General features: G+C 35.7%; 2 protein-coding genes and 1 pseudogene across 2 annotated transcripts in view; 1 reads left to right on the top strand and 2 right to left on the bottom strand.

Annotated features, from left to right (window-relative positions):
* LOC109128908 lies at positions 4,200-5,478 on the top strand (annotated as a pseudogene).
* On the bottom strand, positions 5,693-8,710 carry LOC104742678. Its single transcript, XM_010463695.2, has 6 exons — positions 8,407-8,710; positions 7,928-8,081; positions 7,771-7,841; positions 7,566-7,651; positions 6,898-7,477; positions 5,693-6,183 (listed from the first exon to the last, which is right to left on the bottom strand). Exons 1-6 carry the CDS (start codon positions 8,506-8,508, stop codon positions 5,905-5,907), a joined length of 1,272 nt encoding a protein of 423 aa, XP_010461997.1. The 5' UTR covers positions 8,509-8,710; the 3' UTR covers positions 5,693-5,904.
* Positions 15,904-16,608, bottom strand: part of LOC104744059 (exocyst complex component EXO70A1-like) — an 8,763-nt gene continuing 8,058 nt past the window's right edge. The window contains exon 2 of the mRNA XM_010465084.1: positions 15,904-16,593. Coding sequence (XP_010463386.1) covers positions 15,904-16,593 — 690 coding nt within the window. The remainder of the gene's footprint in view (positions 16,594-16,608) is intronic.

The following is a 16,608-nucleotide window of genomic DNA, read 5'->3' on the forward strand; positions in this document are numbered from 1 at the left end:
CATACAACGCACTGACTCAAGACGAAGAAGCAAAGATGACTAGTCGCATACTTGAAGAACGAATGGACGGGATGAGTTTTGTTGTTCAATCTTCAACACAACACAAAAGTTTTGTTGATCCCAGAAACAGAACAAGTAAGTGTGCTTTGTGTAATCGCACAGGACACTCTACTGATCAATGCTTTCGAAAAATTGGATATCCACCATGGTGGGGACTGGGGAGATCGTGCTCGTCCTACAGCTGGAGCACCGTCACAACAAGGAATCCTTCCTACTCCTAAGTCGGGCCGTACTACCGCACCTGCACGTGCAAATCATCTCTCAACGCCATCTTCAGTGTTGACTACTTCGGCTTCACCAAGTGCTGATCAGATGGGGCTAATTGGTCTTTCAGACTCCGAGTGGGGATCTCTGAAAACACTTTTAGCTGAAAGAGAAAAGACTCATGGTGTTCACCTTACTGGTACGTATTTCTTAAACTCTTGGATTGTTGATACAGGCGCCTCTCATCACATGACAGGCACCTTGAGCTATCTTACTGCAGTCACTGATATGTCTCCTATGCACACCAAACTGCCTGATGGTCGTTTCACTCTCTCCACTAAGAAAGGGACAGTGCAATTAGGCTCTTCTTTAAGTCTACAGGATGTGTTTTTTGTGGACAGTTTGCAGTGTCATTTGATTTCTGTATCTCAGCTGACCCGAGATAGACGTTGTGTGTTCCTGATTACTGATGAGTTGTGTGATATTCAGGAGCGCACCACAGGGATGCTGATTGGGAGAGCTGAGGAAAAGGATGGTCTGTATTTTTATAAGGGAATGGATGCTGTAGCGGCTGCAACACACACGAGTCAAGTCTCCTCTGAAATGTGGCATAGGCGCTTAGGACACCCATCTCCTCAAGTTCTTAGTTCATTACCTATTTCTGGTTTTAGTAACTCTAGTAGTTTTGATTTTAAATCCTGTGAGATCTGCATACGAGCTAAGCAGACCAAAGATGTATTTCCAACAAGTTTGAATAAAACAACATCTGTTTTTCAACTAGTTCATTGTGATCTTTGGGGGCCTTATCGCACAACATCTATTTGCGGCTCCAAGTATTTTCTAACAATTGTCGATGACTACTCTAGAGCAGTATGGACTTACTTGCTTCCAAACAAAGCTTCAGCTCCCCAACGCTTAAAGAATTTCATTGCTCTTGTCGAAAGACAATTCAACACAAAATTGAAAACCATAAGGAGCGACAATGGCAGTGAGTTTATATGTTTGCAAAAATTCTTCCAAGAACAGGGAATCATACATGAGACATATGTGTTGGAACTCCTCAACAAAATGGAAGAGTTGAAAGAAAACATCACCATATTCTCAATGTTGCTCGGGCTCTACGATTTCAAGCTTCTTTACCTATTGAATTGTGGGGTGAATGCATTCTGGCTGCTGGATATTTGATAAATAGAACTCCATCCAAGGTGCTGCACGGCAAAAACACCATTTGAAATGCTTTATCAACGGCCACCACCTCTGTTGCATCTCCGTACTTTCGGTTGTTTATGTTATGTCCATAACCAACATCAGCAAGGCGATAAATTCGCTCCTAGAAGCAAGAAATCAGTCTTTCTTGGCTACCCTTTTGGTAAAAAGGGATGGCGTGTTTATGATATTGAAACTGGGAAAGTTTCTATCTCACGTGATGTGGTTTTTTGTGAAACAGAGTTCCCGTACTCTAAAGTTTCACCAAATGACGAAGATATTTCTGTTTCTTCTTCGATGCTCCCTCTGCTATCTCCAGAAAATGAGGATTCTGTTCCTTCGCCGGCTTCTATCTCCCCAGAAATGATACACGTTCCACCCCTAGTCAAAGAAAATGCAGAGCAATCTCTGCCCTCTTCTTCAAACTCATCCTCTCTCTCTACTCCGCTTCCTGCAAACTCTGTTTCTCCATCTGCAACCTCATCGGATTCTCCACTTGTTGTTGATACCCATTTGCCATTCGATCTCACCGCATTTGACACCGACAACGTCAATGCTTTCGATGAATTTGATGATGATATTTTTGAGGTCTCCTCTTCATCTCAACCTGCAGTCTCATCCGACTCTTCTCCTCTCATTGTTTCTCCCTCCTCCCCTATATCACCATCAAAGGTCACACAGCAAAGTAATGAACTATCTCCAGTCGTTTCTCCAGAGGTTGAAAAACTGGGATTCGGCCATCGACAGCGGAAGCTTCCTACTAAGCTTGCTGATTACGTTTTGCATCTTGCAACTAAAACCACCCTCAGTTCCAGCGACTGTAAGTATCCAATGTCGGACTATACCTCTAGTTGTCGATTCTCCAAGAAACATCAAGAGTACATTCTCACAATCACCTCTGCTCATGAACCGAAGCATTATTCTCAAGCCATCTTGGATGAAAATTGGCGGAATGTTGTTGGTTCTGAAATCGATTCTCTTGAAGAACTTGGGACATGGACAGTTGGTACTCTACTGCAAGGCAAGAAAGCAATTGGCTGTAAATGGGTTTTTCGTCTTAAATACAACGCAGACGGAACTCTCGAACGTTACAAGGCTAGATTGGTCGCTCTTGGCAACAAACAAATCGCAGGAACTGACTTCACTGACACCTTTGCACCGGTTGCAAAGATGACAACAGTTCGTATGTTCTTAGAGTTTTCAGCTGCTCAGGATTGGGAAATACATCAAATGGATGTTCACAATGCTTTCCTCCATGGTGACTTGGCTGAAGAAGTTTACATGCAACTCCCACCGGGTTTTCGTACGTCTGATAAGAACATGGTATGTCGGTTGCATAAGTCACTCTATGGCTTGCGTCAGGCTCCTCGATGTTGGTTTGAAAAGTTAAGTACTGCTCTTTTGGAGTATGGTTTCTTGCAAGAGACTACTGACTACTCTTTGTTTACTTATGTTCATGGTGAAACTCGCCTCCATGTTTTGGTTTATGTTGATGATCTCATTCTCTCGGGTAGCTCTCCATCACTTGTCTCCAACTTTAAAGACTATCTCAGCTCCAAGTTTCACATGAAAGATCATGGTATCTTGAGATATTTTTTGGGCATCGAAGTTACAGGGAATCCTTCCGGCATATACATATGTCAACGCAAGTACGCTATGGATATCATTGCCGAGACGGGTCTCTTTGGTGTTCAACCCGTCGCTTTCCCGTTAGACCAAAATCACAAACTTACCTTGGCAAAGGGCGATACTATTCCTGATCCTGCTCGATATCGCCGCTTAGTGGGTCGACTGATATACCTCAGTGCCACTCGACCAGACCTCTCTTACTCTATTCATATCTTGACTCAGTTTATGCAGCATCCAAAACATGCTCATTGGGATGCTGCTCTCCGTGTTGTTTGATACCTCAAACACAGTCCTAGACAAGGTATCTTATTACGATCCGGCGTTTCTTTGAAATTAAGTGTATGGTGCGATTCAGATCATGCGGGTCGTCCCATCACACGACGCTCTCTTACGGGTTACTTTATTCAACTTGGTGACTCTCCACTGTCTTGGAAGACAAGCAAGCAACAAACAGTCTCATTATCTTCGACAGAGGCTAAGTATAGAGCTCTGTCCTACACTGTCCGTGAGGTACTTTGGTTGAAATCTCTTCTTAACTCGTTCGGCGTGCACCACAAGGAACCTATTCGGGTTCACTGTGACAGTTTGGCTGCGATACATTTGGCCGCCAATCCGGTTTTTCATGAACGCACAAAGTACTTGGAAGTGGACTGTCATTTTGTTCGAGATGAAATCAAGCGTGGCACGATTGTCACTCGTCACGTCTCTACTGATCATCAACTCGCGGACATCATGACCAAAGCCCTTGGTCAGAAGGAATTTGATGTTTTTAAAACCAAGTTGGGCATTTGTGACCTTCATGCTCCAACGTGAGGGGGGTATTGTGATATGTTAAGATATGAGTATATCTTATATATATATATATATATTGCCTAATCTTATAAAGGTTATACTTATGTCCATATACGTAGATACGCTAGGTTAAAACTTCTGTATGTATAAATACTCTTAGGGTTTGAAGCAATAAAACAGAGAAAACCTTTTTACACATCCTTGGTTTCTGTCAGAATGCACAAAGATCAAAACATTTAGGAACTTATATCCTGCAGTACCTTTCGTTTTCTTAACCATTTTTACCCAACTTTTCTATGTAGGTTATGCAGACGGAGACGATTCCACTATTGAATATGAACCATATGTGTACATTCCAGCCAATAGTTACACGTATGCCGAGGATAAAAAGATGACCAACAAGTTCAATAGAGTTCACGGCAAAGGAGGGTTTGGTGTAGTTTATCATGGAGTTTTAAACAAGCAACAAGTAGCAGTAAAGATGCTAAACCGAGCCTCCATCTATAACATTGAACAGTTTACCAAAGAGGTAGTAAACTAGATTATTCCTTCCCTGAAAAAAAAAATATAGATATCATCAGTTGAACGTTTTCTTGGTTTATCAGGTTCATAATTTTGTAAAAGTTCGTCACAAAAACTTGGTGAGCCTCATTGGGTACTGCGATGATGGTGAGCACTTGGCACTAATCTATGAATACGTGGCAAATGGGGACTTGAAAGATCAACTATCTGGTATGAACCACATTTTAGTTTTAGTCTTGTCTTCAAGTTGTAAAAGATAACCGCATTTGCTTTCGATGTAACAGGGAAGTTTGGTAATGTCCTAAGCTGGGAAAGCAGGTTAAAAATCATCATCGGAGTAGCACAAGGTAACTTATTGCTGCAGTGATTGAAACAGAGTTTTTCATTCATGACGGAAACTGATATTTTTGTAGAGTGCTTTCACAGGTCTAGAGTATTTGCATAGCGAGTTGCGATTCCTTCACAGATATGTTAAGCCGACAAATATCCTACTAGACGAAAACTTTGAAGCGAAACTGGCTGATTTCGGACTGTCGAGATCCTCCCCAACCAACCCTGACATACAAGAGTCAAATAAGATTTATGTCAAGCCTGGAAGAAATCTATACCTGCATGACACGTAAGAAACAGTCTCATAACTTTTAATGGACTCGAAGGTGTTATATACTGAGTCACTTGATGATAATGCAGGTACTTCAACTCAAACCGTTTAACCAAAAAGAGCGACATTTATAGCTTTGGAATTGTTCTGTTGGAGTTGATAACCAATCAGCCTGTCATTGATAGCAACCGTGAACGTCCTCACATTTCCAAGTGGGTCGATTTAGAGGTCGAAAAAGGCAGTACTAGAGAGATTGTTGATCCCAGGCTAAACAGTGACTTTGAGCCCAACTCAGCAGCAAAGCTATGGATATAGCACGTACTTGTGTGGCTCGTTCTTGTAATAATAGGACAAGCATGAGCCAGGTTGTTATAGAGCTCAACGAGTGTCTGGCCTTAGAGATGTCTCGAACTCAAGGAAGAACTGGGGAGATAACTCAAGAGAGTCAGCGATCGATGTAATGTCCACTAGTTCAATAATCACAAATCATTTTCATCTTTCTTCATGATCTAAAAACATTTACGTGATCGTACATTGCATTGTTTAGCATGGTTGCTGCATTTTCTCTATTTTACAGTTTTTAGTTTTCAGTAATGTTTGAACAGTAAAAATTGTTTCCCTGTAAATGTTGCTCCTTTGACTACGACAAGAAAAGTATGTAAAAAGTATGAGCCAATAGATTCAAATTGTAACTTATAGAGTTTCTTTTCCTAAACAAGACAACCACAATGAGAATACTGGACTAAAATCAAATTGGTATCGAGCTAAACTTATCAATATTAAACAACCGGAAAACCCCAGGTAACTAGATTGGCTTACACTTTAGTGACAAGATCTTTTCATGGATGTTGGTTTCAAGATCACATTGACAAAACATTTCCCTCATAAGTTCAGCAAAAACATGAATACGCCAAATGGTTCTTCCTTGATATGTAAGGAGAGATGTAATCAGTACAACGACCAGATGTTCCTGAGATCTCTGCTGGAACAAGAACTTGAGGCTTGCCTAATGCTATCCTTTTTCCAACTGTATTGGCGTAAAACAGACCAGGAATGGCTGGCACAAATACATCACTCCTTGAACTTATGTAGAAGTCAATAACATTTTCATATTCAGAATTTTCTAATTCAAGGTACTTCGATTTCTTATCTGACGGCATTATCGACTCCTGCATTTTTCAGAAACAAAAAATCAAGATTAGCTTATGGGAGAGAACTTCAGATACTAGATAATGAAGGATTTAAGCACCTTAGTATATGTTTTCGGGAAAATGTCCTTAAGTATATTGAGGCTGCTCTCCCATCTTGGCTGAGTAAGATATATAGTTGTATCACTGTCAAATCCAAGCTTCCTCAAGAACAATGCAATCTCTTGTGCGTTGTAACAGGTTTTGGATCCCACAGCACCTGCTTCATGACAATTTTTCTTTTCAAGTATCTCAACCCTCAAGTCTATGGCTAGGAAACGGCCACCGGATTTCTTGCTGTGTGTCTTCAGCCGCTGAATCATCGATTCAACCAAATCATTCACTGCAGGTTGCAACTCCAAGGAACCAAACATTGCCAAACAAGAGACAGGGTCGGTTTCACCACCCTGCGAAGATTTCCTCAAGTTCACCGAAGGGAAGTAGGTTGTAACTCTTATGTTCCCTTTCGATTTGAAGATGGGGTCAATATGTTCCTTGATGTAATCTTCTGCAACTCGGGTAGGAACCTTAACAATGGCGATATCTCTTAGAGATACGTGGCTCGGCAATTTTCTTACAACTTTGACGACGCTTTCCAAGCTTTTAATAAGTTTGTCCNTAACAAAAAAATCAAGATTAGCATATATGGGTGACAACTGACAACTTCAGACACTAAATAATGAAGGACTTACGCACCTTAGTATATGTTTTTGGGAAAATGTCCTTAAGAATATTGAGGCTGCTCTCCCATCTTGGCTGAGTCAGATATATAGTTGTATCACTGTCAAATCCAAGCTTCCTCAAGAACAATGCAATCTCTTGTGCGTTGTAACAGGTTTTGGATCCCACAGCACCTGCTGCATGGCAATTTTTCTTTTCAAGTATCTCAACCCTCAAGTCTATGGCTAGGAAACGGCCACCTGATTTCTTGCTGTGTGTCTTCAGCCGCTGAATCATCGACTCAACCAAATCATTCACTGCAGGTTGCAACTCCAAGGAACCAAACATTGCCAAACAAGAGACAGGGTCGGTTTCAGCACCCTGCGAAGATTTCCTCAAGTTCACCGAAGGGAAGTAGGTTGTAACTCTTATGTTCCCTTTCGATTTGAAGATGGGGTCAATATGTTCCTTGATGTAATCTTCTGCAACTCGGGTAGGAACCTTAACAATGGCGATATCTCTTAGAGATACGTGGCTCGGCAATTTTCTTACAACTTTGACGACGCTTTCCAAGCTTTTAATAAGTTTGTCCACATCATAGATATCATCGAAGTTCCTGGTCAAGCATTCCGAATGTGTTCATAAGACCTTAAAGAAACAAACAATTTGACGAAACCAAAATGCTTAATGCAAAAAACACTAACATTTCATCGCCAGGTTTGCTTCCTCTTATATCGGGAAGCACTAGAGTTGCTCCAAGATGCTTCGCCACCATCACGGCATCAGTAATCTAAACAAGATGGTAAAGTTAACAACATAAAACATCAGTGGAAAGATGAGAACACATGTCTAAAGGAAATTCAGATTGAATTCACAGATTTGAAACTTTAAAGTTAAGATAAAGGATACCTGAGAGACATGGTACTCAGGACCATTCGTTAAGGAGAATGTAACATAACCCTTGGATGATACTGCTTCATCTGCAACACCAGAACAAGCATTAACACACACCGAACCAAAAGCTACAAGGGAAAATAAATAATATAACTAATCTGAGGGAACATACCAGATTGAGAAATGGACCAACAAGGTTTAAGTTCATGGCTATCCTCCATCCAAGGTCCATTAGTCACACCTTGAATAGCTCTAACAAGTCCATCTTCAACAGCTACTTTTGATCCCTTGAATTCAATATCATGTGCATCTCCTTGAACTTTCTCCTGTAAACACACACAAAAGCAGAACTTAAAGAGAAGAAGCATTTGGAGATTTCAAAGCTACCAATAGAATCAAAAAAGCTTGAAAACTTTCACAATCAATATAGATGATAAAAACAGCTGAATCGATCGTTCTCTCCAAAGTATGAGCCTTTATGATCAATACAAGCCAAATTCGATCCAAAATGAATAAAAATAGGTTCTTTTTTTTTTTTTTCAATTGAATTGAGGGTTGTATAAAACTAGATCTGCTTCTCAAAGAATTAAGCTCAGTCACTAACTCTTATGGCATGTGGGTGAGTGGGTGGGGGGGTTAAGGATTCAATACCTGAAGAGCATCAAAGTAATCTCTATGAAGCATTTGTCCAAGCATCACAAACATGGTAATGGTGAGAATCCCAGCCACCACTTGCCTCAAATCCACACCCATTTCTTCTTCTTACAACACTCTCCTCCCTCCTCTCTCTCTCTCTCTCTCGAAAAGAGAAAATGGGTTTTTCCCAAGGGTTTCACAGAAACTGAGGAGAATTTACAGATCGTTAATAAAAAGGAAAAAATAAACAAAGAGACAAGATTTTTCACAAATCTGTGATGATTTTGTCAAAAGACACTTCCTTTTTTTCTTAATTTAATTTTTATTTTTATTATATTTACTTGTCAGTGTTCTCAAGTGACCGTCTCTCTGCCTTAAACACAGCCACCGACACTCTCGCCGTCAATTCTGGTATTTAACTCAACTGGTTTAGTTTTTTTAACCGGATTTTAATGTCAGTTAACCGGATTTGTACCGTATCGAACCAAAATTAGTAAACAAAAATCTCATCTTTATTTACTTACCCAAGTGGTGGTGGTGGTTGTTTTGAGTCTTTTGATATTCTTCAATTAAATAACTAAATTAAATCTGGAATACTATAAGTCACATTGTTTATGTTTTCCCTAATTAATTTGTCGTTTTTCTGCAAATTAATTAAATTATCATATTTTAAGGAATATAATAATGATTCATTTAATTGTATTTACTGTATATTTGTCAAATTTATTGATTAAAATTTTGACAAGTGACTTGCCCAGTTGCCACACTATTGATTACTGTCTCTATGGAGTATTATGCGTTTTTTGCATTACTCAAGTTCTCTTTTTGTGGTTGGTTTAAAAAGTACAAGTAGGTTCCGTTACGAGATATTTATAATTGAATGTTAATAAATGATCAGTTGTGCAGAGAGTAGTGTCAGTAATTTTTTTTGGGGAAATTGGAAAAAAAAGTCCATCTGGACTTTAGTTTGATATGTTTGATCATATAGGTTTTCTAATAACGAAAACTCAGCTTTATCCTCAATTTTAAAAAACTAAATTAACAAAAAATATACATATATTTTAAAAAATTAACAAAATAGGTAATCTAAACTTCTAATTGATTAAGAGTCATCAAAACACTCTTTTCTTTCTTCTCTTTCACCTTTTACCAAGTCGTTAACAAAAAAAAATCTTCGGTGACATCAACGGCGGCGGTGGCATTCAACATATTTAGATCATATTTAAGGTCTGTTTAAACAAGTGTCTCCAGTTTCTCATAGAGCTGGATATGTTTTGTAGGGAATGGAAGAGCCATTTCACAACATTGAAAATGTCATCAAAGCTGCAAACATAACGGTGGATGAGCATGGACTTCATTTCAATCCCCGTAAGGTCACAATCTCAACCAGAGGCCTTGTTCCTCAGCTGAAGCGTTTTTTCCGTGAGTCAAATTGTGCTTTGGCTGTCAGTCTGAATGCAACAACTGATGAGGTTTTGTTTCATGCTACTCTTAAAACAGTCAAACATTTCATGAGGGATGATTCTTATTGAACCAGAGTTCATGCTCAAGTATGTTATGATGGAGAACAATATTCATGTAGCTTTACTGTCAGAATTCTATTCATGAATCAAGGAGAGAATGTATCAACCAGAGAGTACACAAGATACATAAATTGAATCGTTGATGGAAATGTCAATACATGAATACCTTCGCCATAAGTGTTAAATGGTAGACGCCGGCGACACTCATCACGACGGCGTAGATTTAATATAAATTATCGTTGGAGTGGATTATATTAATTTAAACCGAACTTGAACCAGAATCTTTAAACCGAGTCTATAAAGCCTATGCAACTTCAAGACTCCAAAGGCAAAGGATTACGTGATTAATCTCATTCTCAAAACTTATTTTTACGTGAAAACAAAAAAGGAAGCAGAGCAAAGAAGAGGAAAAAGAAGAAGACGATGATGATGATGGAAGAAGAAGTTATAGACCGTAACCACAATATGACTGTCGACGACATTATCCTCCGTATCACTTCTCCACCTTACGACTACTCTCTCCTTCCCCATCCGTTTTATTTTAAATTAGAAATTAGAGAAAATCCTCTAGAGAAAATAAACTTGGGTGATCAGAGTGTATACACTTTTTATTTTAATTTTTTAAAAATACGATCTTGGATAAATATTTAGTTTCCTTAATTAAAGATTCACTTCCTATATTTAGTTGTCTCTAAAAGTTTGAGTGTATGCATTCTCTTTTCTGTAGTAGATATCTACAAATTTTCTCAGAGATAGAGTAAAAGGAATAAAACATATTCTAACGTTTTCAGAATATAGAGTAAAACGTAGAAGGATTGTACTAAAACATTTAGAACATAGAGTAAACCGTAGAATACACACTCTGAATTTTATAGAATTCATAATTTTGGGCTACTAAACTATTTAGAACATAAACTATTCTTGAATTTAGTATAACATGTACAAAATGTTAGAACACATCATCTTAAATTTTCAGAACAGTGGAAAACGTTTTCTAAATGTTTTATATCAAATTTTATCCATAAAAAAAACAACTTATACATTTTATTTTATTTTTATAAAAAATTATATTACCTCTATTATTGTATATCTACTTATTTTTCTATATTTTACTTGTTATAACTTGTTAAATTTAGGTATATTAATTTGTATGGGTATTTTAGGTAAAAATAACCATTTTAAAAAAAAGGTGTATATGGACAAAAAATTTTTAGTGATCCTTTATTTTCAATTTTCCCATTTTTTTCATTATGTATTACAATTTTCTTTTTTTTTGGTAGAATCATTCTATATTACAACTTGAGCTGGCGGAAACACATATATATCTAGAATTTAAAGCCCAAAAAAATAAAACTAAGCCGATAAATAACAAGAAGTTTTCGAAAGCATAAAAAAAATCAAGAAAAAAATACAAAATAGAACATAGACAACAAAGTATAACTTTTACACAACATAATAGTCTCAAAATGCATTCTTGCATTTTCTCTCTAACCATTTACAGATGAGATTTACCAAGGATGTCCATGACTAATCCAAAGCTAACATCAACCACTTTTTATCATGAAGAGAACCCATCTATAGAAATATAACCAAAGTCTTCATAACCCAGCACAACAAGCAAGGACCCGAAACGCTTCTAAATGCGACGATGACGACAACAACGTCCAAAATCGTCTATATAAAAGTCTTACAAAAAACAATCAGATCTAAACAAATCTGCAAAACAAGAAAAGAAGCGAAGCCTAGCAACTCGATAAAACCGAGTTCGAACGAGCAAGATGATGAAATGAAAAAGCTATCAACCACAACAAATAAACAACCATAAGAAGAACCAATTGCACACAACGAAAACTAGCATATCTCCAAACAAAACGAAGCCTAAGCTTAAAAAGAAAAACATCCTTATGAGAATCAAAGGCTAGAAGAGTAGACCAAAGGTGATCGGTGAGACAATTGGTTGGGCAGATAAAATGCAATCCTTAATTGTTTTAGCCACAAATGATTAGAAATTCGTCATATAAACTATACAAATAAATTAAAATCCATATTTTTATTAAAAAAATATAGATTACATTATTACATATCATTGATAAAACTTATAACAAATATATATATAAAGTCACAAAATTTGTGAGTAGTAATGGAATAAAAAAGAATTCTGTAACAAACAGTAACTTGATTTAAAACCTTACAATTATTCTTTTATAAATATATAATTACTCAAAGCCAAATTTAAAATATGTATAACGTGTTTAAGAGGTTTGCTTTTCCTAATCTCAAAATAGTGTACCGTTTCTTTTTGTGGATCAATGTTTTTGTACCGTGTATTTCCCCAAGTATCACGCCATCATTACATGAATCATGTCTCATCTACTCTTAAAGATAAAGTTTGAAATGAACAATTATGTCTTGGCAAAATTAAAGATAGAATAGAAAGGTAACAAATTATGTCTCCAAGAATATTTTAAACCAAATATCATAAGATCTCGGTTGGGTAAGAGTCCCAAACGAAAAACAACTAGTTTGGATTAGTTTGTGTGGTAAGTGTTATGATGTTTGGTGTAGACATTATTCTGAAAGTAAAGTGAGAACAGGTCGTCTAACTAATCTTTTTTTTTTTTCGTCTAACTAATCTATTTTAAAATTTTAAAATATTTTATTTTTAAAAATTTATAACTATAAGTTGCTCTACAAATTGGTGTAATAGTATGATAGTTCAAAAAAAAAAAAAAAAGGAAAATTGGTGTAATAGTATGTTATCTGGTGAAATCAGTGTACTAAGAGCACCTCCATCACTAAATTTAAAGAATGTTGTTTAACAATTAGTTTAATATAAATTTTTATAAAAAAAAAGTTAGATTAATAAGTTTTTAAGAAACTGTAAAATTTCATGGGTCCATCGAATTACTAAACTTGGGGTTATTAATTAAAAAAATAATTTTGTAAATTATTATAATAAAATTTATTTTGTTTTAATTTATAAATATTGTATATTTTAAAAAACTTGATTGGGTTTTATAAAAGAACATAACTCAAACATTGACAAAAACATAAGTTAAAAAGAGAAAAACCAATAATAAACTAACACATAGGAGTGCTTAACAATTTCTAAAAAAGCTTAGCTTATTATGTATTTTTATTTTATTTCAATTATTTTAATGTTAAAATATTTTTAAGCACCATTATTAACCAAAAAAAAATTAAGCACCATCAATCGAATGGAAATGGAAATACTGTTGGAGAGAAACAAAACTACTCTTCTTGCTTCGATCTATTGTCAGAGTGAGTTAGGGAAATTGGATGGACGGCAGACGGGCAGAGTATTGTGTAATTTTGGCAGCACTAGTAAATAATTAGATTTATTGGTCAAATTGATGACATAGCCATTCGAAATATTTTGATGCTTTTCCGGGATTCCCTCCGTAAATGAGTACACTGACCAAAGTCTCAAATGATAAAATCAGTAGTATGTGTTAGGCTTTGATTGGTAGTGTATATAAGTGAGCATATAGATTTTAGAAAACCAATCATGTTTTGTTTAGAAAGCATAAAAAGAGCATAAAGGGAACATAAAAGGCTTTTAAATGCTCTATAGCCCAATGCTCCTAAATGAAGCATTTCCCAAGCATAATGGTTTTAAAGTTATTAAAATACAATTTTACCCTCACTAATCACCTAGAGTTTACTATAAATTCACAATACTATTTTTGACCTAACCCTAAAGAAAATGCATCAGAGAAAAGTCTGCAGCAGCAAACCTCAGCAAACCTCGTAAGTTGAAAAGCAACTCTTCCATTTTTTTAATCTTATAACCAAATTTCTTGTGTATATTCATATGATGCAAAGGGTACGAAGATGTCTTGTTGTTTTTCTTGAAGATGATGGTTTTCATTGTTTCTCATCTATTATTACTTTTTTGTTTTTTAATGCAACGTCTCACAACATTTTTTGTCAAAGCCAGAAATATAACATATAATAATATTGTAAACAATTTCAACATGTCGAATCAAGAAGAACGTGTGCAACCAACAAGCAAGGTATGAGTATATATGTTTTACGTACATGTTGATTTTTTTTTGGTTTGTGTGGTGGTTGAGATTATGTTTTATATGTTTTTATGCTTACAAACTATTTTTCGTATGATTTGTTTCATTTATTTTAATATTCATAAGTTATTGTTTCATTTGATATTATGCTTATAATATGTTTTAATTTGTTTTTCAAAATAAGTATTTTAAACTATTTCATTAGCAACAAAATCTATATTTGTATATTTAAAATGTCTAATTTTGTAATTTTATGTCTAAATGCTAACAGCTGTACCAATCACATATCATTGTTAATATATTAATAGCATACAGCTTATACAACATACTGCTTATGCTGCATAATGCTAATGCTCCACTAACAGTTGTTCCAATCAAGGCCTTAGTAAGACTCACCAAAGCATTATTAACCTTTCTAAAATCCATTTTGGGGTTGGTTACTTCCACATGTTCAACTTGAACATTCTTTGCGGTAAATTAAAATACAGTAAAATCTCTATAAATTAATAATATTGGGACCATGAAAATCTATTAATTTATAGAAGTTTTATTTTTTTGATAAATTAATAATTATTAATTTATAGAGAGGCTTTCCTTATTTGGTTAAAAAAAAAGATTTAATCGTTATAACTAACATTTTTATAAAATCAATTACAAGGAAAATAACAATTATCATGTTTTGAATATAACAATCAAAGATTTTTATATAGTAAAAATATTAAAAATGAACTCTAATAAAATTTGATGTGTATATATATACATATATTTAGATAATTTTATATAATTATTAATTTATATTATTGATGGAGCCATATATTTACAAAGGATTTTCAAAAAAAATATTATTTTATTATATTATCGAATTGTGTCCAAAATTATATTAGTTTCATCTTGAGACCGAAAAAAAAATATTAATTTATCAAGATTATTAATTTATTGAGTATTAATTTATAGAGGTTCTACTGTATGAAGGTATTTTCTTTTAATTATAATTGACCTATTATTTGGTTCCTTTAAAACTCCATTTGTAAGTTAAATTAATGTCTTAGAAAATTAAGGATGATAAATATAATAATGAAATCGTCTTTATATAGTGTAGTACACACTATAAAAAAGCTCATTAATATGTTCTTGGAAACACGTTTCTCAAAAATTAAATACGTTAGCAATCGATAAAGACGAAAAAGTTTTAGTGATTTGTGTTTAACTGTCGTCGTTGTGTTACTATGAAGATTCAAACTAGTACATAATGAAGAGTTCGTTGATACATTTGATGAAAACAGTAACATCAAAAGTAGTATAAATAAGGCACATTTTGCCAAGCTAAATCATAAATATGATTCAAGCTTCAGGGTATTATGAACTAACTAATTAGATCCATCCAACTACATTTATCAAGTCCTTTGCATTCTGAATAAAATTTCAAACTCTTTTGAAGCCCACTGTATGAATAGATAACATGGCCCAGTTGTGGCCCATCTGCTTTTTGCTGCCTGCCACTCTCTCTATCATTTCACGGTGATCTTAGTCGTCGGTCGGAGCCGTCGTTGACTGCAACCAACACTATCCCTTTCCGCCGGAGATTTTTGAGGAAAAATCACGAACCTTTCCTCCGTTAGAACTCTGTTCGCCTATACGGCTATAACCACGACCAGTAACACTCACGTCCGTTATTGCCTCTCAACAAGGTTCGCTCTTTAGAAGTTGCAAATCTTTTTCTTGGTTGCAAATTTTGAAACTTTGCAACCAATATGGTGAAATGATCTAATTCGTTAGAACAGCTTGTGTAATTGTATCATTAATCATTCACAATTCCACACTACAACAACCAATCTATACCTTGTTGTTATGTCACAATACACAAATACATTACACAACTCTTTTTAAGTTAAGCTAAGTTATACCAAGAAATGAGTTTAGTTTCGCTGTCTTGTCTGAGTACATCATATAGCTTCTAATGTCGAGTGAGAATTCTGATTAATCCCCACATCCATCACTTTGTTCACAAAGTTAGAATACTGGTTTCTCTTCTCTGTTTCTTCTTCTCTCCTTTGAAACATTGTTGTCAGCTTCATCTCTAAACCCTTTGGAGTATAATACAAATGCTTATTACTATCACTCGTAGGATCTTCTTCGGCTAGAAGCATTATGTAACTCTGTAGGTAGCTCTTGTATCTTGGCACAACCGTTCTTACCATTGCCTGACATATCTTCCATCTCAACTTGTCATCCTCAACTACCCAATTTGATTGCTTTGTATAGATCTCATCAAAACCTTTTGAAAAGTCTTGTAATGTTCGTTTGATCGACTCACGGGCTCGTTTTCTTTTCACAGCAGATGATGATGAAGTGGTTTGAGCTTTGTTGGTGAGTAGAGACAAGAGGTTTCCCCAGCTTTCTTTGACATATAGTGCGGCGTAATAGTCTCTGTACTGCTCGTGTGCGTTTAGCCAAGACTCTCCCATCATTTCCCCGAGATGAGTCTCTCTCAAACCGCAGAAATGGGAGTGGTTGTTCATCATAAAGATGCAAGAAATAGCGGTGTCTTTGTTGGAACTTGACCATGCATCCAAGTTCAAAGCAATCTCTCTCAGTATGTTGTAGATGTGACCTGTGAGAATCTCTTCTTGATACTTTGCTTTTTTCCA

The sequence above is a fragment of the Camelina sativa genome, chromosome 14 (genome assembly GCF_000633955.1).
Source record: "Camelina sativa cultivar DH55 chromosome 14, Cs, whole genome shotgun sequence".
In the NCBI taxonomy this organism is placed as follows: Eukaryota; Viridiplantae; Streptophyta; class Magnoliopsida; order Brassicales; family Brassicaceae; genus Camelina; species Camelina sativa.

Bases quoted from the DNA above. Each gene is read 5' to 3' on its own strand.
- LOC104742678 (XM_010463695.2), bottom strand. From the start codon at position 8,508: ATGGGTGTGGATTTGAGGCAAGTGGTGGCTGGGATTCTCACCATTACC. The intron at 8,082-8,406 runs GTATTGAATCCT...GTGTGTTTACAG, and splicing joins ATTACTTTGATGCTCTTCAG to GAGAAAGTTCAAGGAGATGC. The intron at 7,478-7,565 runs GTTAGTGTTTTT...ATGCTTGACCAG, and splicing joins AGCAAACCTGGCGATGAAAT to GAACTTCGATGATATCTATG.